The sequence below is a fragment of the Delphinapterus leucas genome, chromosome 2, assembly GCF_059928025.1.
Source record: "Delphinapterus leucas isolate spDelLeu-1000000601 "Yukka" chromosome 2, BTC_Dleu_Yukka2, whole genome shotgun sequence".
Taxonomy (NCBI): Eukaryota; Metazoa; Chordata; class Mammalia; order Artiodactyla; family Monodontidae; genus Delphinapterus; species Delphinapterus leucas.
In genome coordinates, this window is record NC_143130.1 from 41470179 (window position 1) to 41491416 (window position 21238).

A 21238-nucleotide genomic window follows, 5' to 3' on the forward strand; every position below is an offset into this window, starting at 1 on the left:
TGCCCCGGACCCAGAAGGCTGGGAAAAGGGCTGCCTGGGATGACTGTGGTTCCTCTGAACCTTCCTAAGCTTGGGTGAGCTCAGGTGTCACCCTCCTCCCAAGCTGGGGGGCAATAAAAAAGCAGGGGAATTCCCTTGAGCAAGAAGAAGCGAGGGCAGTTATATTCCTACTGCTTCTGAAGCTTTAGGACGGAGACTTGTGTGGGGTTGAGTGTCAAAGACTCTAATCAAGCTTCTCAGTGATTTTCTTTGTAATAGTTTTACTATTTAGGGTCTGTGAAAATAGGCGGGGAGGCTGGTTTAAAAGTCTCTCCCACCCCTAAAAATATAAAAAAGAAGATAAGAGAGGGGGAATATAAGTGAAAATGATCTGGCAAGTATAGTGATCTTGGTGGCTGGTAGGCAGGTGAAACGCTTTCCACGTGTAATTCCAGGGTGGAAGCAGCCTTGAAGTAGCTCCATTTTGGGGTGGTCTGGTCCTCCTCAGTCAGGTGCAGTCTGATGTATGCAGTGGTGGTCAGGAGCTTGGACTTCCTTCAAGGGTAGCAGTTGTGTCCCCCTCCTGTCTGTGGGGTCTCTCCACCAAAGCTCTCTCCTCCAGACCCCTTGCCTCAACGGATGGTTTTACTTAGATTTACAGATGGTATCCTCGCTGAGCACTCTCCCAGTCCTCAAGTTATACAGTGAAAGCTCTTCTTTGTCTTCAGTCTCAGACACCTTATAGAAATGAACTTCTACTTTCAAGCTCTGCATATTTAGACAAATATAAATGCTTTCCTTTCTGTGCAGTTGGCTTTCCTCAAGTGTCTGGTGACTTTTGAGTGTGTGCTGGGCATGCTGCTCTGTCTTGGGGAAGGCCTGGCTTCTTCTGGGCATGGGGCTCATAGGCACTGACAGATTCTTTTCCCAAGATCCTACACTGACTTTCCCAGTGGAGGCAGACACTTGTTCCTGTTGTCTGGCTCATGGTGGTGGGTGAGGGTCACCTGGCCTGGCTGCCTCCAAGAGGTACCCTGATAGTCATCCCAAGACTTCTCTGCTCTTGCCTCCTTCTGGGCATGAAGCACCCTTGGTGCTGTACCTACCTTTTGGGGCAGGACCTTCAGCTGTTTCCTAGGCTGTGGGTTCAATCCAATGCAGTCTGTTTTCACGCCTTTAGGAATTTCTCTGAACCACTGAATTCTCTTTCTTGTTTTCCAGTGTGGCTATGTACATGTACATATATATGTGACTGTACATATATATGCATTTACTTCTTATATCTTTTCTTTCAGTTCTAGGGTTTGCAGTGTATGCTCATCACCCAAGTAATTTCCTTCTCTATGACGTTCACAGTCAACAATCTATGTTCATAAATGATATACATACGACTTCAGAGCTGGAGGAGGAATCATAGCAAATTATTGTGGGTGGCTGACCAGTGAGGATTTCTCCCAAACCCTTCTTTAAACCCTTTGAAACTTTTCCAAATCAAACCTTACATGGAACTCTAGTATTAAGCCTAAAAAGAGTGGAGGTGATATGGTTGAAGGGGGCTCAGCAGCCTCACCCCGAGAGGTCTCCTAGAACATCTGGAGCTAAGAAGGTATTTCAAGTGTGAGGGCACAAACATGCCGCTGAGGGGGCAAGTGATAAGAGAATGGGGACTTGCGTTTGCCAAGATAGAGGGCATTGGTGTCGACAGTACAGGTGTTGGTGGAGTGGGAGCAGGGATGAGGCTGAGTTTAAAAAATTACAGGAATGAGCATTTTTTAAACTTTCAAGATACACTTATAATTGTTTTGTAAAAGAGTTGTGTCCCAAATGTGAGGGAGACAGTGGCTGATTCCTCTTGGATGACTCCCATCTTTCCCCTGGCCCCTAATTGCCAGGAGCCCTCCTAGTCCCACCCTCTGATTTGTGGGAGCTCTAATTTATAAATGAGATCAGGATATGGAAAAAACTGCAGGCAGAGGCTCTTGGGGCAGGTTTGTCTTACTCAAATCCAAACGGATGCTGGTGTCCCTCCTAAAGTCAGCAGGGCTAGGGCCTTAGCTTAGGGAGGGTTTGACGTAAAAGCCCAGGGGCTTTCTGAGGAAGAATCTAGAGGGTTGGGACCCAGCGAGTCGGTTCTGACCGTGGGCTGCCACCACCCCCTGCTGGCCGTGCCGTGGTACTGCCCCTCCATGCCCAGGGACAGACTAGCCAGGGGCAGGCCAAGCCAGACCTTGCCAGGAAGGTGGTGCTGCCACCTTTGGGAACAGGTGCCTGAAGACCATGAATGTTAATGTTAAAATCTGATGTGCTCAGTCTCACAGAATCCGAGCTGCCTACATATGCTGTATTCCTACAAGTGGCCACAACCCCCGCATTAATGAGAGAGGAAGAGGGACAGTAAAATACTCTTGAAAGCCAGCAAATGTGGGAAGGGGGACCACTTGCTGCTCAGAACACCTTCCTTTCTGGAGACGTCTGGGATGAGGCAGGGGTTCTGCATGTGAAAGTAATTTGAGCATAGCAAAGGTTGGGAAGTCACAGTGATGCGTCATGTGGCCCTTTGGGGAAATACTATCTGTTAGCAGATGGAAGCATTTGTTAAGGTGTGGATGGAGGTCTCAGTAGGGAAATGGGCCATCAGCCGCAGAGAGCCTTTGAGCAAGACTGGTCACTGCTTAGAGCCTCGAGTTTACCTAAGGGACGCTGTAGGAGGCCAATGCTCCCTGGTATCCTGGCAAAGTCTTCCTGGAAGAGGGATGCCCAGGTCTTAAGTCAACCAGGAAAAGAGCTGAAGAGTCACCTTCAGGGTGAACCGGACCACCTTTCATCCCACTTTCAATGGTGGGCGTGGCTCTGGTGTTGAGGAAGGTTAGCAGTGCAGGGTCTGGAAGCTCACAGGATACCAGAGAGACTTACTACTCAAAGTGTGGTCCCAGGAGGGGACTGCTCAACATAACACTTTGAAAAACATTATTTTATTTGATTCTGTCAATATCTAGAGACAGGCATACTTATTAAAATTATTCTCATCTTAGGGGTTAAAAAAAAAGAAAAAGAAAAATGAAAACCCACGGTCCAATACTGATCAGGGTCACAGAGCTAGGAAGTGGCCTGGATGGGACCCTAACCCAGCAACTCTGGCCCCAAATCCCTTGGCTCTGTTACTACCAATGCTTTGTCTCAAATGTATATTTCTGGGGATAGAGGAAATGTAGGTAGAGGTGGGGAAGAGGAACCATGGAATTAGAGCTTCATTTATTCCAGGTCAATTTCACCAACATCATCAGATAAAGGAGGAAATAACTTTAAGGGGAAACCAAATGGTCTTCAGTAGAGATGCTGGGGTAATTCCAAATGGGGTAGACAGCACGAATCAAATATAAGTCCTGGGTGCACATAGCCACAGAGAGAGAGAGAGGTTTAACTTTTCTTTGGGGAGAGATTGAGCAGTTCAAGGCTAAACCACCGGTAAGGTCGTCCCAACCACTCAGCTACATGTGACCCCCTCTAAGGGGGGATACACCAAGACAGAAATGAGGAGGGAGGCTGTCATACAGCTGGAGGGCCATCCAGTTAGGTGTTTGGTCCTTAACATGGGAAAGTACTCCCTATAGAGCTAGAGCTGAGAGGCCTGTTATTGGAAGGTATAATAAAAAAGACATCAGCACCCTTGGGTCAGCGAGTGATTGTAGATAAATGTCACCGAGAGCAAATCTATAGGGTAGAATCAGGAGAGGCACAGCTGTGCGCTGACCACATTGGCAAGCTGTTGGCATCGATCTGCCTAACACCCTGGACCTGAAATCTCTTTCATGTGGTACTTTTCATAGTTAGTATTCTTTGCAAGTTGGTTTTCTTGGATCAAAGTAGTCTTGCTATTTTGTGGGTGACAGGAAGTGGGGCGGTGGGGTTGGTGCTGGGGGAGAAGCTTGCTTACCAGCAAGGGATACACTTTGGAATTCGATATTGGGCATTTTTAGGCCTCGCTAATGCATGTCCTCCAAAACCAACGCTCCCCACCCCACTTAGCTTGTCAAAGGTTTTGCATGGCCAAGGAGGGAAGAAAACTCTGAGTGCAAGGTCCCTGGGGTGGGGGGAGCACAGACTGGCACAACTGTCCTGGCTGGGCCAGGGCTTGGCCCTTGGAGACCCTTAGCTTGGATTCAGAGGCAAAGGAGAAGAAAACACCACCATTACTCAACCAACCCAGTATAACCTTAATTTAGGTCACGTTCACCCAGTCTTTTCAAAGAACACTATTAGAAAAGGAAGGGACTCATGCGTGGCAACCACCATTTACATCTCACCTTACATTCTGTCTACATGGTTCACTTTATAGAGCAAGTATTTAAAATGCTGATATCTCACTCTTCCCAGGCCTTGGCTTTCTTCCTGGAGAGGATGGGCTTGTAAAGACACCTGTGGGCTGCTCATTTCCTTGGTATTTGCAAGGCTGGGTTAAAATCAGTTGTGATGAGAACTTGGTGTTTTGCCCATTTCTTTCAAGCTCGTGCTTCGGTGAAGACACAGGAAGAATCCTTTTAGATAGAAAAGCTCCACTACAAAGGACGCACAGCCACGCCACATTTTTAGCCTTTTATTTTTTTAAGTAAAGAAATTCCATTGAATCAAAGATAACAAAATTACAGTTTTTGTTTGTAATGATCTTTGTTTACCACCACACAGAATCAAAACAGAACCAAAAGTAATATGAGAACATAAAATGATCAAGGACACCACTGTTTAGTATAATTTCTTAATAAAGGTAAATATCCTCATATTTAGAAAAAATTGCATTGCTAGTTGCAAATCTTAAACACCTCAGTGCTGGAGGATCCTGTATTCTGCCTCCCCCACCCCCAATCCACCAGCACGGAGGCTTTCAGAACACAAACTCAAAAATACATTATTTTCAGGGCAGCATTTGAAGTTTCAGAAAGTCCAAAAAAAAAAAAAAAATCAAACAAAACAAACAAAAATTAGGAATGTGAAAGTGATGGTTCTCAAAAATCAGTCTGGAAGCAGATCTGCCAACAGAAGAATGGGGTTCATGGAAGTCTAACCAAGAAAGGGGGAGATGCAAACTGGCTCCCCCCTCCACGCCCCCAGCCCCTGGTGTCGCTAAGGCAGCTGCAGTGGCAGAAGTCAAAAGCTCAGGTACAGTGAAGGTCTTCCTGAGGCAGTGGGAGAGACCCAGATCACCTGAAACTGGTGTGGAGAGGTGACAGGATTCTACATGGACTTGTGCTTTAGGAAAACTAAAGAGGCCAAAACAAAAACCAAACCAAACCTAACTCCCACACCCAGGAACTCGGCCCACCCACTGGGAGGGAGTGGCTGGCGCTGGGACTGAGGGCTCAGCAATTATTCTACGTGACTGTTGGCTGCTCCATGTGGGTGGTCTGGAAGGAGAATGCCTATTGAGATGAAAGGTATTTCTGCAGGTGCTATACGTGGACTGTCCCCAACTTACGGCGATAGATTTCTTGGCTAATGAGGACCAGAACGGGGAGACGGCAGGTTATAGGTTTTATTACTGACTGACAGGAGTCAAGTTAAAGGACTTAATTCACTGGTTGGAAATTAACTTCAGCTTATTCATTAGAGATAGGTGAATGTTTTACCCACAATACATGCTAGGAAAAACGGTTCAGAAAACGTGGTGTGTGTAGGGGGCTGACTCCTTCAAAAGGGGGAGCTGTCTACCGTCTGGGGTCTGAGAATGGCTGGCGAGCTGGGCTCTGCAGCCTGCTTCCAAGGGCCACTTCGGGGGGATGCCTGGGCTACAGCGTCCGAGGCGGTTGCAGCAGTGACATAGGCAAGAGGAAGCAGCTGTAGCTTTGGATAGCATCCCAGTTCTCACTGCGAGTACGGGCCCGTTCCCCTTCAAATAGAATTTGGCAAAAGCAATCCTAGTTTATGAAGAGGGGGCACTTCCCTCTGCTTTGATAACAGGGGGGAGAAGAAAACCTTTCCCCCAATTGCTTGGCCTCTAAATGCCAAAGGCAGGCCACTTTTCATGGTTTTTTGAAGCATCCGAAGTGGCTTTGAACAACAGAGTGAGGCCAAGAAGGAAGAAAGGCGTCAGAGATGAGGTGTTTGGCCAGTTCTGGATTGCTCTTATTGTCAAGGGGTGGGGGCACCTAATGTAATAAGGAGCGTACAGGCCACATGGAGACATTTTCTGGTTTTGTGGCAGCTTTGCTTCAGACTTCTGCAGCAGAATAATTTGAATTCCAAAGCCGCTATAGTGTTGTCCACCAGGGGATATTCTAGAGGCAAGTTAAGGCTTTCTGGGCAAAGAGAACAATTCCAGATGATATTGTGAGCGGATGCTGCAGTGAAATGCTTCGTAATAACTCTCCTGTCCTGCCTTAGACGACAAAGACCTGAGTTTTCAACTCAACGTGATGTTTCAGTGATCTTCACTTTAGCGCTAAGTCAGAAGCAATGCCACGGGAAAAGAAAAGCCTCTCACAGCTCAGACATCTGCTTGCCCGGCAAACACAAACAAGAACACATGTATTGTTTCCCCGGAGCTGGCAAAATGGATCTCAAGCCACACAGTGACAAAGAGAGCTCTCATTCAAATGCCAGGCATATAAGCTCAGCTACCCAGAAAGTTCAGCTTTAATGAAGACTGTAGTTTTAGAATGAAAGTCTGAGCAGGAAGGGTTTCTGCCCTGGGAACTCTCAAAGCTTGCCCGAGTCACACAGAAGGATGGGGATATCCACCTCGTTCCAACGGTCAGCACCTGTCCCAGTCATAAGACCACCCTCAGTACAGAAAGAATATTGGGATGACAATGGAGGCTCTGAAGAGAAGCCAGTCAGAGACACAGGGCTTTGGGCAAAATCAAGGGTCTTCACCAGCAAAGGCTGAATGCAGTAGCTCCCTCTCTCCAAGTCCCCTCAAGATCAGCCCGAAGTCTTGACTTATCTGTTTCCACTTGCAAGGGCTGTAAGAAGGCCAGCGGGAATGTTCTGGCAAATGATGTGTAAGTAGATTAAGTAGACTTAGAGATGGTCTAAGATGAGGTATTGGAGCTCGGAGAGGTGAAGTGATTGCCCACAATCCAATGTGAATTAGAGACAGGACAAGAATCCAAGTCTCCCAAACCCTGGTTCCCTAACACCATGTCAAGAAAGGGATGCTCCCCTTGCAGGTATATTCCCACTCTCACGTGTAAAACGCTGCGGGGAGGTTCAAAGAATATAGTGACAACAAACAACTTTCTGCCTTCCTTCTGCTCTGGAATCACTGGTGCAAACTCACGGGCGGGAAGGTAAGAGGTTTTCCTCAAGTCTGTTAAACTCCCTACTAACATAAATGCATCTAGGAGACTTGAGACCATTTTTTCAAGTCAGATAATCCTGACTTGACTGGGGTCTTCATCACTGTCTTCAAACTGTTTAGAGGCAGGGAGAACAACCGGGAGAACTGTTAAAAACCTGCTTGTTTTTAAAATGTTCTTCCTGCGATAGAACTGTCTAGGTTTCTGCAATTTATATCCTTAACCTGATTTTATTGTATTTTTAACCTGATTTTAAAATATAATATTCAAATACTTTTTGAAAATTCTGCCTTGTTTTAGCCCAAGAGGACCTCAGTAGCAAGAGCCCTCACATTATCATCAGGAACGAAGGAAAAGCAAGGAAAGCTGGAGGAAGGAAAAAGCTGACCTACATATAAAATGCTGCTCCCTTGTTTATTAGGCGAGCTCGCATCTCTGTAAATTCAATGCCTCTGTGCTCTCATTCAGGGACAAACAAGAATTTTCCTGTAAGATAGCCACAGTTACACTCTTATTTCCCTGCCTGAGAGCCTGGAGCTTGAACAGAGGCCTTCAGTTGATTTCATGCGAGCCAAAATGGAATGTAAGTGCCATTCAGAGTCACACACTAAAAAGATTTCAGCTGGGAGACGGTCTCCACAGTCCCGTGGGGTAAATTCCGGTTATGTGGCAACAAAGGCTGTGCCCCGAGCCCTGCCTCTCCTCCGTGGGCCACCAGAACTGCCGTGCACACCACGCTCCGAGGACTTCTGCCCCCATCCCTGCCAAGTGTGTGACAACAGGACTGTTTTCTCCTCCTGAATGGAGCTGGTACCTGGCCACTGCTTTGTCGGAATAGATCAAGGGATGTGACCTAAGGCAAATGAAAAGGAGCCTCTTGCTTCCTGGGATGGTGATTCAACCCCATTAAGTTATTGCTTCATTCGTCTAATTTCACAAAAAAAGGTCTTGAGACATGAAGGTTGTAGCAGGATATATGACCATGAACCTTCTAGATTACAGCTGTGGTTGTTGGTTGGAGGGAAAAGTAACAGAGGGGAGAGACTAGCTTCGAAATTGAGGGGTAGATGATAAAGTGCCAATTTGTACTAAAAGAACATGAAAAAGAAAAGCACTTGAAAAGTAACAACTTGGGGGGAAAGTCACAATGATGAATTTGGTGTGTGTGAGAAATTGTACCGAAGCAAAGTCGAGACCATAGAAGTCTCAGTCTCTTCAGATACGGCTGTTTTTGATGTTATTATTTAGGATGACCTGGTGATTGTCAGAAAACAACTTCTTCAGGTTACAGACATTACTGTCACATGACTTGGACCGATGCCCAAACTACATTCACCTGCGGCCATAAGGGTCTGCATCCAGGCCCTCAGGTGGCACATACAGACCCACTATTTACATTCCTGTCTGTCCTATAGCAAAGGAGAGGAAGCCAGGAATTTTTTTTTTTTAAAGTATCTATAGGTCATTTCACTTGTAATTCTGTTTAGTTCCAGATAGCAACTGCTGATTTTTCAAAGTGCAGGGTTTTTAGATATTCAAGTACCACAGGATTGGAGGAAAGGAGTACTTGAAATGTAGAGTGACTTTTCATTTGAGAAGATAACGCTCTGGAAAGATCTGTCCAACACGCTACAAATATGAGCTATTACATTACAAAATCTGGTTTCAAAATCACACCCTCTTCAGTTGGAAAGATATTTCTCCAAACTCAGATCCAACTTTTGAATTGTTTGGTATCAAAAGCCAGAGTTAGAGAGACCTGGGTTAAAAAAATAAAATTATAACTGAGGGTTAAAAAAAAACACCAAAAAAAACCCCTCTTTATATGAAATGAGGGACATAAAAAAAAAAGAAGGAAAGGCAAATGACGTCTACATGCTTAGAATAGCTCTCAGGCTCCCCTGGAGAGGTGTTCTCTCAAACCTCAGTAAACTGAGTTTGTCATTGAACTTTAGAACTGGTAGTGATATCGGCAATCTACCTGGCCCAAGTCCCCCATTTTACAGGTGAAGAAACAAAAGTTCAAAGGGACTTTTCCAGGGTCATATAGCCAGTGAGAGGCAGAGTCAGGCATGGCCTGAAGTCTTCACCCCCAGCCCAAGCCCTTTCTGAGACATCACATAGCGATCGCACCAGGGCAGCCGTACAAGATAGGCCTTGCAGCTTTGGAGGCTCCTGGGATCTAAGAGATACCTCTGACTACGAATTTCAACAACACAAACTACCGAGATGTTTCTAATTTAAAGGCTCTGCACAATCGTGCTTCTCAAATTTGCCTGGTGAGGAGAATCACCTGGGGCACCTGTCAAAAATTAGAATCCCCAGGCCCCTTCCCAGACCCACTGAAACAGCTTCTCCAAGGGGAGGGACCCGGGAGGCTGAATTTGTAACAAGCGTCCCAGGTAACTCTCATCAACAGCAACCTGTGGGAAAACTGTCTTAGAGGACAGTGGGGGAGAAACGTGGTTTGTGAGTCAAGGGAATTTTCTTTGCCACGTAGGAGGCTACAGTCTTGGCCTGGGAGGCCCAGGGTCCCCGGCTCCCAAGCTGAGCTGCATCTACAGCATTGGCTCTTTTTAGGGTCTACGTCAGGACACATACACCACCACAAAATAACATACATCCTTCACTGCTCTTGGGGAAAAGCCTTCTGATTGGCAAAGCAAAACTGCTGTTCAGACACATTTTTAATAGGGAAACTAGATGTAATTGGCTTGAAAGCAATCAGATGCTGACATCGGACAGGAGGGTGAAAACCCCGTCGCTTGTCACCATGGCTAACAATGCAGTGGAGAAAACCAGTAACTAAGCACAAAAATAGCCTGGAGCTCCCAGGGACGGCCACCTACTTCAAGTCAGGTGTGTCTAGTGGGTGGTCTCCGTTGATGGTGTGAGGTCAGATCCAGGTCACTGAGGGAGATGGGAGACCTGAAACAGCCGGTGACCAGGGCAGCTGGCGCGCACCAGAGTCCGGGGACTGCCTCACTCCAGGTCGGCCTCCACCTGTTCCGTGTCAGAGCACTGCGACTTGTTACGTTCCCACTGGCAAATGGCATTGGCGTACTCCACCACCAGCTTATCCATCCATGTCAGGGGCTCGGGGAACAGCACGGACCCCTCAAAGAAGCCCAGGTGGCCCCCGTGCAGGGGCAGCACAAACATCACGTTCTCCCGTTTCTCTGTAGGAGAAAGGCAGCTGAGTGAGTCACTGTTCTCTGACCAGCTCCAGGGCAGGAGGTGCAAAAGTGAGCTGACCAGGGCGGCCCAGGCTTTCCCCACAGGCGAAGGTGTCACCTAAGTGGGCATCTGATTTCTACTCCCTCTGCCTCATTCACCAAAGCGGGAGGGAGATTTGGTGAGGCAGGCAACATGGTGGGATCTAGCAAGTTTTGGAATAGCAGCTTGGCTTTGGAGCAGAATGGGTACCACCTTAGGAGATCCTTAAAACTCTAAGTGGTTCTCAAACTTGGCTGCATATTAGAATCACCTGGGGTTTTTTTATGATCCCTATGTTGCATCCAGACCAATGAGATTCTGATTTGAGGGTAGGGGTGGGGTGGAGTTGGGGGGTGGTAGGTGAGAGAGGGAGGACCCAGGCGCTGGTGTTGCTAAAACTCCCCAGCTGACTTGATTGTACAGCCAAGTACCTCCCAACTTCGTGTATCCAAATCACCCGGGAGACTGCCTTAAAATGCAGATTCAGCTTTAACAGGCCTGGGGAAGGAGCTGAGATTCTGCATTTCTTTTTTTAAAAAGATATTTATTTATTTATTTGGCTGCACTGGGTCTTAGTTGCGGCATGTGGGATCTTTAGTTGTGGCATGCAGGCTCTCAGTTGCAGTGTGCAGGATCTAGTTCCCCGACCAGGGATGGAACCTGGGCCCCCTGCATTGGGAGCGCGGAGTCTTAACCACTTCGCCACCAGGGAAGTCCCCAGATTCTGTGTTTCTGACAAGCTCCTGGGCGATGCCGATGCTACTGGTGGGGACCAGCCTTTGAGGAGGGACTCATAACACTTAACACTCTTATTTACTAGAGAACCAGATGAATTCAATGGAGTCAATGATTTTTCATTACAGAACTTTATTTTTCAAGGCTAAAACATAAAGCTGCAAGTTGCGTTAAAAGACGGCCAAGCTCTCAATGGCACGTGCTAAACGGCCATTTGAGAATTATTAACCTGGAGCTTGACTTTATGAGTCCATGTTTAAGTTAGTCCCGCATGGGCTGGTAAAGCCATTACCAAAGATATGTGCAAAATGGGCAGCCAGGTACAGTCAGGTACCACAGGGAGCATCTCTCTTCCCAGGGGGATAAGTGACAACGGGTCCCTTGCTGGCTGCTCCAGGCCTCTGAGGCGCTTCCTGGCACTCACATTTCTGGCTCTGCAAGGGCTTTTTTCTTGTCTGACCCCCTTTATTCTTCCCTTTCGGCTGCTATTTTGTAAGTTTCTGTGTGACAGCATTACTGTTATGGATGTTACTTTAGATATGCAGAAGGAAACCAGCATGGCTGCTTCCTCTCACTGCAGCCCACGTGGCTGCTTTTGTGTAGGGAGCCTGTAGTTTGATAGACGGTTGACACATAGCTTTTTATCACATAATGCACCTGCGACACACGCATTCACTCTGAGCGGAGAACGGAGCTCTGTCTGGGCGTGGGTCCTTTATCTGCTTGCTATGTTATCTACTCTTTAACTTGGGGTCATGAGAGAATCAGAAGTACCCCTTTTCCCCCTGGTTAACATATGGTATTTACAAGAGGAAATGTAATCACAGAGGACTGGGAAGGGAGGAGATTAGGTACAATGCAAAGTAACTTTAGATTGTGACCCAAGTGTTTCCTTCCGTTACCCTCTTTCTAGTTTATCCCGTAGCTCCTACCTAGCATGCTGTGAGGCCGTGCAAGCCTGGGGCAAGATAACATTCTCATGAACAACCTTCTTTGCTTTTTCAGTTGCTTATATTTTTATCCTCAAAGCAGATGGGGAGGCTGTCTGTCACAAGAGGTAGCAAAACTGGCTTTTTTGTTTTGCTTTTCAGGTCAAATTTTAAGTCTAAATATCTCTTTAAGTCAAACTCTCAGACTTAATGGACCCACATCCCTGAGGCCATAATTTCACAGAACACCAGGGGACTCCCCGAACCTCTTGGCTATGGATATAAATGATGATCCTGTCTCTTGCACCAGGAGAGAACATGAAAAGGCTCTACCCAGGCTCCATCACAGCCCCAGAACTATCAGGCTAGAATAAATAAGAACACTGCCAAGAGATACCCTGATCGCCAGGATATGACAGCATGATGAAGGTGACATACTGTGGCAATTTGCTGAGCGGTTGAGGGAGCAGCAGCAAGAAACACTGACCTGAAAGAGACTTTGGAATGGTTAGAAGACTTTCATGCACCAAGGGGTCATCAGCTGCATTCACCAACATGAGAGGTACATAAATCTGAAACAAGAAAATAAAGCAGAATTAAATGATCAGTTCTCTCTTTTTAGACCCCGTTGATCCAAGGCTCAAATACACTACCGGATATGTCTTTGAAGCAAAGGGAAGAGGGTCAGTGCTCAGTTTCCTGAACATGTGGACTCAGGACACCTCGTATTTCCTGGTGGTGGCAGGAATGATAACTGCTGCTGTGATCACAGCCCTGGCAGGCATGTGCAGGAGCCAAGCTCGGTGTCCTAGGTGACCCATGTGCTCTGATGGAGCACGGGTAAAGACTCTACAATACCCACTGGCAAAATATTTCTGATCGTCCGCATAGTGTCTCATATTAGCCATACCTTTCCGAAAAATGACTTTACAGAGTTATGTACATATTCATTCAATTTATATGGTGGGGAGGAAAAAAGGAGTGTGCTCCACTCCAGACAAAGGAGGCTTTCTAGAAGAATCTGAAGGTTGAAAATAGGTGCAGGCTGGTGGATATCGGGAAGCTCTTGGCAGCTTTGCATTCAACGTCCATTTATCAAAACAGTCAGTAAGCGTCCTTTTTCATTTTAGCAGAGGTGGTGCTGATGGGGGTGCTCAGACATTACTGAACAGCCATGCCCAGGAACGTAATGACTGGTTGCCTCACCTGGAGGCCCCTGACACTGGCTCTGGACAGCTTCACGTTTCTGTAATGGCTTAAATGAAGACATGAAAAGCCTGGATGATGATGCTAAAGTAGGAGGGGTGGCCGATATGACACGAAGGCAGAACTGCCATTCACAATGGTATGCTTAAGCTGGGGGAGCGGTGGACCAAACAACAGGTGGACATTGATAGGGATAAATGGGAAGTCCTGTGTTTGAGTAGAAAGAGCAACTGTTCAAAGACAGAAGGGGAGAGACTGATTTGGTGGTGGTTCAGGTAAAAAACATGGGGGTTATGACTGGCCACAAGCTTAATTTAATACAAAGTTTATTGTAGCTGCTCACACCTGCATTAATATAAACCAGTCTACTTCGACAAAACACATGCTCCTCTATCATTCTGATACAGAAATGCATCTATTTCACTCTGTGCTTGCCAGATCATGGCAGGAATTTTGAGTTCAGTCCTAGGCACCATACCAACAAAATACACGATGACCAAAACAGGGTCTAGGATTATAAGAAATCTACATGGACTTCCTGGGAGGAACCATGGTATAGGAACCAGGCAGGATTATACAGTCAAAGGAAGACTAAGAAAAAAATGGGTGCGGTAGCGATTTTAAGGGCTTTCACCGCACTGAGGGGCAGCTCTGGGATATTATATGGAGGTCACAGAGGGGCAGAGTTTGGTTCAATAATAAATCCAAGTCAACAACTAGAGCAGTTGGAGCCAGATGCTGGGAGAGCTTCCACCAGGAAAGCTTAGGAGGGATGCTTGTTATATCACGGGTGGAGCTGGGTGGGGCGATACTAATTCTGAGATGCTGTTTCCTGAGTTGACGTGGTCACTCACCCTGTGCAGGTACCTCATGCAGCTTTCTTCCTCGTAATATTCCTTCAGGGAGCTATAGCCATGAAACTTCCTGGGACACACACACACACACACAAAGGAAAAAGACAAAACAACGCTTGAAATAAGATTAGAATGCTGAATTGATTTTATTACTGTGCCAGTTCCCACACTAGCTCATCATATCAGTAGAATATACACAGGCACCAGAGTTAGGGGTTAAGAGCACCCAGCTTTGGCATCTGGCTTCAAATCCTGGCTCTGTCACTTACTGACTATGGACCTTAGGCAAAGGGTTTAACCTCTCTGAGCTTCTCCTCTGTAAAATGGAGCTAGCGACAGAAGCTTCTTTAACGGCACTGTGAGATTTACGACATTAAAGTGACATTTGATTAGCACAGTGACTGGCCCAGATTAATTACTCAGTAAGTGTTATCTGTAGTAATTATTAGCGGATGTTACATCTTTTTGAGGCAGCATAAAACCAGATGTCACTGTAGACACTAAGAAACTGCAATTCGAAGACATTTACTAGAACTTTGTTTTCAACAGAATTCTTCCTGGCAGAGTGATCTGGACCACTGTGAACTGGAATGAAATATGTACTGGATAATAGAAATGGGATTCAAAGTTACCGACTCTGTCCTCCATGGAGCAGTAGTCAGAGACACACTGACATTGACAAACCCTTCGGTGCTTCAGCAGGCAGGTCCTGCAGCTTTGCCCTGCCCTGTGCTCTGAGAGGCCGGCACGATTCAGCCTGGAGCTCTGACACCAGGAGACAGAGTCAACCCCAGGTCAGAGGATCTCTGGAAACCTCATTTCATTCTGACACAGATTAAGGCCTCTGGTTTGTGAATAGTAGGGTTTTTTTTGTCCTGACTGGGGTCTTCAGGGTATCTCGGCTCCCCTGTAGCTGTAGATCTCTTCCACTCCCAGGCTCCTTAGACATCTCTGCCGGCGAAGGACCCTCAGGTTGGACTATTTGGCCCAAACTTGACAGGGAGGAGGCCGAGTGCAGAAATCATCTCTAGGACATTTGTCTCCGTGAAATCAGCCCCTTTGAGGTCTCAGCGGGCCAGGAAGGCACTCTCGTCCTCCAGTATTACTGGTGGTGGGTTGATGAAGAGGCTGCCCAAACTGGTTATGATCATGAAAACTGCTACTATCTAGCACTATTAAAAAAGGAAGAGGGCTTCCCTGGTGGCGCAGTGGTTGAGGGTCCGCCTGCCGATGCAGGGAATGCGGGTTCGTGCCCCGGTCTGGGAAGATCCCACATGCCGCGGAGCGGCTGGGCCCGTGAGCCATGGCCACTGAGCCTGCGCGTCTGGAGCCTATGCTCCGCAACGGGAGAGGCCACAACAGTGAGAGGCCCGCATAACGCAAAAAAAAAAAAAAAAAAAAAGGAAGAGTTTTAGGAAGAGTTGAAGAACACTCTCTTTTGGGCTTAAAACAATTTAGAAGATGAATGAAATTTAAGTAACTTTGTTTTCTTTTTCTCATTAGTGTAGTGTCTGCACCACAGTAAAGTTGCACACCCCATTGTAAGTGAGGCTGGGTATAATTCATTCTCACCTTCTGAATGTGCCAGCAATTTCCCAATTTCCATTTCCTTTGAGTAACTGTTCATGGGCATATTTCAAAGTTACTTGGTGTAAGAAGGCTACTAAAATCCCATAAGGAAGGTAAATACAGATCTCATACTCTTAGGTCAATATGTGCCTATCTATTGGATGAACACTAGCTTGCTTTAGGCCACACCTGAAGGTATCAAGAGATCTCTAAATAAAAAGGATGACTTTTTCAAGAGAACGATGAGGTCAGAGATTAACTTTACCTCTTCCAGCTAATGCTAACCTCAGTCAGAAACTACTGGTGCCAGGAAAGAGGACACTGTCAGTGTGGTGACCTCAGGTGCCTGGAGAGGCCTGGAGGGGCGGCAGGGAAAGGGCAACCGAGTGAAGTGGGCGGGCTTTGCATATTACACTCAGAGGAGAGTCTTTACGCCCCTAAAGGAAGAGGCTCTGTCCATTTTTCTTGTAACACACAGCTCTCTCGGTCTATTTTTGGTTTTTCTACTTTTGATAGAGACATAGGCAGGTACAAGAAATATTTTCCTTCTCCTTTTACTCCAATGCCACATGCAGTTTATGTGACATCTGATCCCTGACCCGGTGTTGAGGACTGTGGACAACTAGGGCACGCATACCCCAGCTCCCCAGTTCAAGCTCAGTTGGCCATGCAGGAATGTAGAACGAGTGGTCAGAGCCTCTTCCTATTTTTTTTTTTTTTTACATTTTTTGGCCATGCCATGCCATGTGGCATGTGGGATTCTAGTTTCCTGACCAGGGATCTAACCCGCACCCCCTGCATTTGAAGTGCTGAGTCCTAACCACTGGACTGCCAGGGAAGTCCTCTTCCTATTTTTTTAAGAGACATTAGAAATTTGGATTTCTCTGTGAAATCTTCAGTTTTTAAACAGTGGACATTAAAAAACAAACAAAAAACCAAAACCCTTAACACTAAAGTGGGCAGAGGAAACCCCTAGCGCTGGGCAGCAACGGCCTGCTACCTCCCGCCTAGCACCCTGCCCCAGAGCATGGGCACACCTCATCACATTGTCGTCGATCTGCATCAGGGACGTGGCTGTGTAGAGGCGGCTCAAGTCCGTGTCCTCCAGGCTCTGAGGTTTCTTAACATGGTCTCCAAAAAGAGCTTGCCTACAATGAGACAAGAAGCAAACAGAGAATGAAAAGCAGATGACAAACCAAATCATCACACTGTACAATGAAATACCTTACAATTTTGTCAATCATACCTCAGTAAAGCTGAAAAAAAATTTTTTTTAAAGCACATGATAAACAACCACAGCCGAGCCTACTTTCTTGCCCAGAGGCAAGCCAGGAGAGGGTCTCTGACATAGCGTCTGCGCGTAACTTAGAAATAAATCCCTTCAGCCTTCAGAATGTCCCAGAGGACGCCCTTGCACTGTTGACTTTTGAATAACCGAAGAAGGATCAACAGCAAGACCTTATTTTCCTTGCCGCTGTCTAAGGGGCAGCTAGACAAACTGAAGATTGTATTTGAGCCTAGGTGACTATTACAAAACTGGCCCTGCAGAGAGGTCTCAGGATGGGCTCTGTGGCCTGTGGTGGGCTGTCAGCCAAACAGTGGGGGGCCTTAGTCTAAAGTTGTGGAGGCCCCATCTTTACACTGGTGTTGACACCGCCCCCTTTAGCAGAACCCCTTTCTCTTTATGAGCCCTTTGTGTCACTTAACAAGGAAGATAACGGTTAACCCATTCAGCATTTGGGCAAATCAACAGCCCTCCAGTATTTTCGCTAAAAAGCTAACATATACTCAGAAGAGTAATTATTTCCAGTAAGAAAATGATCCTTCTGGAGAGGATGACAACAAAGGCAGAGATCAAAATGTGCACATTTAGACGTCCATTCCCAGCAAGGGCTCTCACTCACACAGCTGAAGGAAGACTGAGTTTGCTTTGAGGTTTGGCCCTACAGTGGGAAAAATTCATTACGGAAACTAAATGCTCTGGTATCCATTCACAACCTCTTCCAAAGAAGAGGAACAGATTTCTTAAAAATTTTTTTTTCAAAAGAGTATTAGGAAGATTATATACTTAAAGGATAGAATTCACAATTTAAAGTGTGTCCCAATAAAACTAGAACAAAATTTTAAAAAAGAAAAGACAATGCTGATAGAGAAAAAAAATTATAATAAAGTATCCCTAAAATTTCTAGGTGTTTGGCTTTCTGTGGTAAATTTTAAAAATGTAAATACCCTGAGAGCACATCCAGAGGACTCTGCCAGTTTGTTAAGAATTACAAGATGGACCTTTTGGACTAATTTATTAATGGCAAGACTGGGCCCTGTAGCAAAACAAATGTTCCCTGGGAGGAAGGAGTTCACTTTCCATTGCAGAGGTATGGGAAGACAGACAGAGGACTTGGAATTGGTGTCTGATGGCCTGGTTTCACCCCTGCTGGAACCTCAGCAAATCCCTGGATCCATCCAAACCTCAGCTGAGCCATACCTGAATCAGGGCCCAGCACACAACTGATGCTCACACACCACGATCTGAGCAGAAACTCAGCCAGCCTGGGGGACATAAGTCTCCCTGTGCCCTCCACCCACCCAACACCAGGGCCTGGGGATGTGCCTGGCAGCCTGAGGGGCCTGCAAGCGCCAGCCTTGCCCAGGCGCCATGTGAACCCCACCTACAGGAAGCCCAATCTAGGGTGCTTGGCTGGCCAGGTGGGCAGTACATTTTCTTTTAATCACTGAAAAAAAATAGGATAAGAAACTGATCATTCAGTCAGGTTGCTTTTCCTAGGATGGCATCAAAAACCCCCTAAAATTGTACTTTTTGAGTGCCCAATATGTACCAGGCTCTGGGGGAATCAAAACACGCCTGAGCCCTCCAGTGCTTTCCAGTTTAGTTCATGATGCGGGACTCACACTGCGGAGGCAGCAGAAAAATGACTTGTCGGGGGAGGAGCTAGCTTCACAGAGGCAGATACCCGAGACGGACCTAAAAGGATGGGCTGGGTTTGGACAAGCAGAGATGAGGGGAAGGGGGTCCTCAACAAGGGCATAAGTGGTGTGGGAGAGGCCAGAGGGCACGTGGGCCTCTGAGCGGCCTGGTCCAGCTGGAGAGGGAGAGAGGCATGGGGGAGGAGGGAGAGCCAATATCGCTAACAATAATCACAACGATGAAATCATCACTAATATTTCTTGAGCGCTACTGAAGACCAGGCGCTGCTCTAAGCACTTGTCAGGGGCTAACCCACCAAAGGATTCTGAGCAGGAGACGGGCGGGCAGAGAATGGAGAGTGTGGACACCATGCTTGGCATCAGCGGCCGGACTCCTGTCACGCTGCTGCTTGGTCAGAACCCCAAGAGCCAGCAGAGAACGATTCTGGATCCCCAAGCACAAAAGCATCCTAAGGAGAAAAGCTCCCCAACAGTGACAAGCCACCCTCAGGATTGCCCGCATTTGGGAAAGAATGGTGTGGAAACGGTTTCTCTTTCTTCTTGGACTTTTTGAAAATTATGGAAGCAGAAAGCGATTTGGTGAATTTGGTAGCTTGGGACAAGTTTGTTTCTAACCAAGTCACAAAACAGTCAGCAGACAATGTGTACCACCCCTGCCTTTTTTTTTTTTCCTGAAGAAAGAGGAATTTTGGTTTTTAGTGAAATAAGCTCAGAAAGGAACTGTCTCCCAAGGGATAGGGAAGGCACCACACCTGTGCGAGAGGATAATCTTCTTCATGTTGTCGGCCATGAGGAAGTTGTAGAAGCGCCGGCACTGATCCCACTGCATGAAGGTTTCCTGGGCCCTGGAAGAACCACAAGTGACAGTGAGAGGGACTGCGTCCTGGAGAGGAGAGGATGGGGCTGGCGAGGGCAGAAGGCAGAGCTCTTGCCGCTGGAGAGCGCCGGCTCCCTACGCTGGAACGTGGGCTTGGATGCGTGGTCCTCAAACCACCTGTAGAGACACCAGGACAGCTGAACGTTGCTGAACATGAAGCCCCAGCCAGAAAGCTCTCTGGGGCCACAGGCTTTGTTGCTGACACTCCTGACCCCCTCTTTCCATTACCTTGGTCTTCTCTTCGTCACAGGAACTGCTTCAATTGTCATTTGAGCACGTTCGCTACTCGGCTTCCTACCCTGCAAGCATGTTTTTCTGGCTTAATAACAGGAGTGTGTAAAGGGAGGGGGTGTGTGGAGAAAATAAGTGCACGGCAAAACCTGAAAACACTTATATGTGGAATCTAAAAAAATACAACAAACTAGTGAATAAAACACAAAAGAAGCAGACTCACAGAATAAACTAGTGGCTATCAGTGGGGAGAGGGAAGGGGGGAGGGGCCGTGGGGGGAAGGGTTATTATGGGAGTGTATGAAATCATGTGTGTGAAACTTTTAAAAATGGTAAAGCACTATAGAATTTAAAGAATCATTCAATAACAGTTTAAAAAATGGGAAGGGAAAAAAAACACCACTTGTTGCCATTTGTGAGGCAAAGGAAAATCATATACTTTGAGCTTTCTCTTGATTAGCCTTAGCATATTCAAGGGGCAAGGAATGGAAGAAGTAGCGAGGCCATCAACCCCTTCTAGGCCCAGCTGCTGGGGCTGGTCCTGAGTCTTTTTTCCTCTAGAGCTAGTGTGTGATTGGCACGGCAAGGCCTACCAACGTGTGGGGTCACCAGGCAGGCAACACCCCTGCTTCCAGATCAGGAGACCACAGGCTCAGAGATGTCAAGCGACCTGCCCTGGGTCACATTGGAACGGTCAGGTATGGCTGAGTCTAAGCCAGGCCTGCCTGGCTCCAGCACGTGTGTTCCGCCACCATCACCCTGTCCCTCCTCTACTCGCCTCTGCGGCCAGATTTCCTCACCCACGTGTCAGGTGAACAAACACTGATGTTGTCATTCCCAGGCTGCCGCTCAGCCCTCCCCACTTCGTGCTTTCTTCCCTCGGGGGGTGTGAACCCAGACACAGCTGCCATGGAGGCCACGCTAACCTTCATTTTGCAGATTTCTGAGTCTTGAGGCCTGATTCCACCCTGGGAATGAGTCTGGGTGTCACTATTCCCATACAGAATCCATTGGCCTCATCTCCCAGATAGCCAGAGAGGGGACTCTTGAGGGAGGGTGGTACATAGGTATTTTTTAAAAAAAATCCAGGGAGTTACAAAAGTAATTTCCCCAAAACTGCCACACTTCAATTTTGGAATAACAAACATTTCCTGTAACATCGTGGTTAAAAAATCAGAGCTGGTGGGAAGTCAAAAGTGAAAGGGTTTGTGGATTTAACGGCCTATGACGTGCTCATAAAACATGGGCTAAAGCTCACAGTGAAGACTAACACTGCCTTCAAAGGTCAAAAGGTCATTCTATAAAGGCACGGGTTTTTTGTGGGGGGCTCCCTGAACACTGTAGGAGCAGAAAGGACGGGCCGGATCACCATGGGCAGGGCCCCAGCTAAGGCAGGACTGTGGACACT

At 47.0% G+C, this 21238-nt stretch overlaps 1 protein-coding gene across 3 annotated transcripts in view; it reads right to left on the reverse strand.

Moving 5' to 3' along the window:
* Nucleotides 1-4558: 4558 nt before the first annotated feature.
* Nucleotides 4559-21238, reverse strand: part of ABHD2 (abhydrolase domain containing 2, acylglycerol lipase) — a 109919-nt gene continuing 93239 nt past the window's right edge. For all 3 annotated transcript variants that reach the window (XM_022564056.3, XM_022564057.3, XM_089906816.1), the window contains 5 exons: nucleotides 19476-19568; nucleotides 16818-16928; nucleotides 14212-14281; nucleotides 12639-12723; nucleotides 4559-10450 (listed from right to left, as the gene is read on the reverse strand). In XM_022564056.3, the coding sequence (XP_022419764.1) occupies nucleotides 10254-10450; nucleotides 12639-12723; nucleotides 14212-14281; nucleotides 16818-16928; nucleotides 19476-19568 (556 nt within the window). In that variant the 3' untranslated portion in view covers nucleotides 4559-10253. The remainder of the gene's footprint in view (nucleotides 10451-12638; nucleotides 12724-14211; nucleotides 14282-16817; nucleotides 16929-19475; nucleotides 19569-21238) is intronic.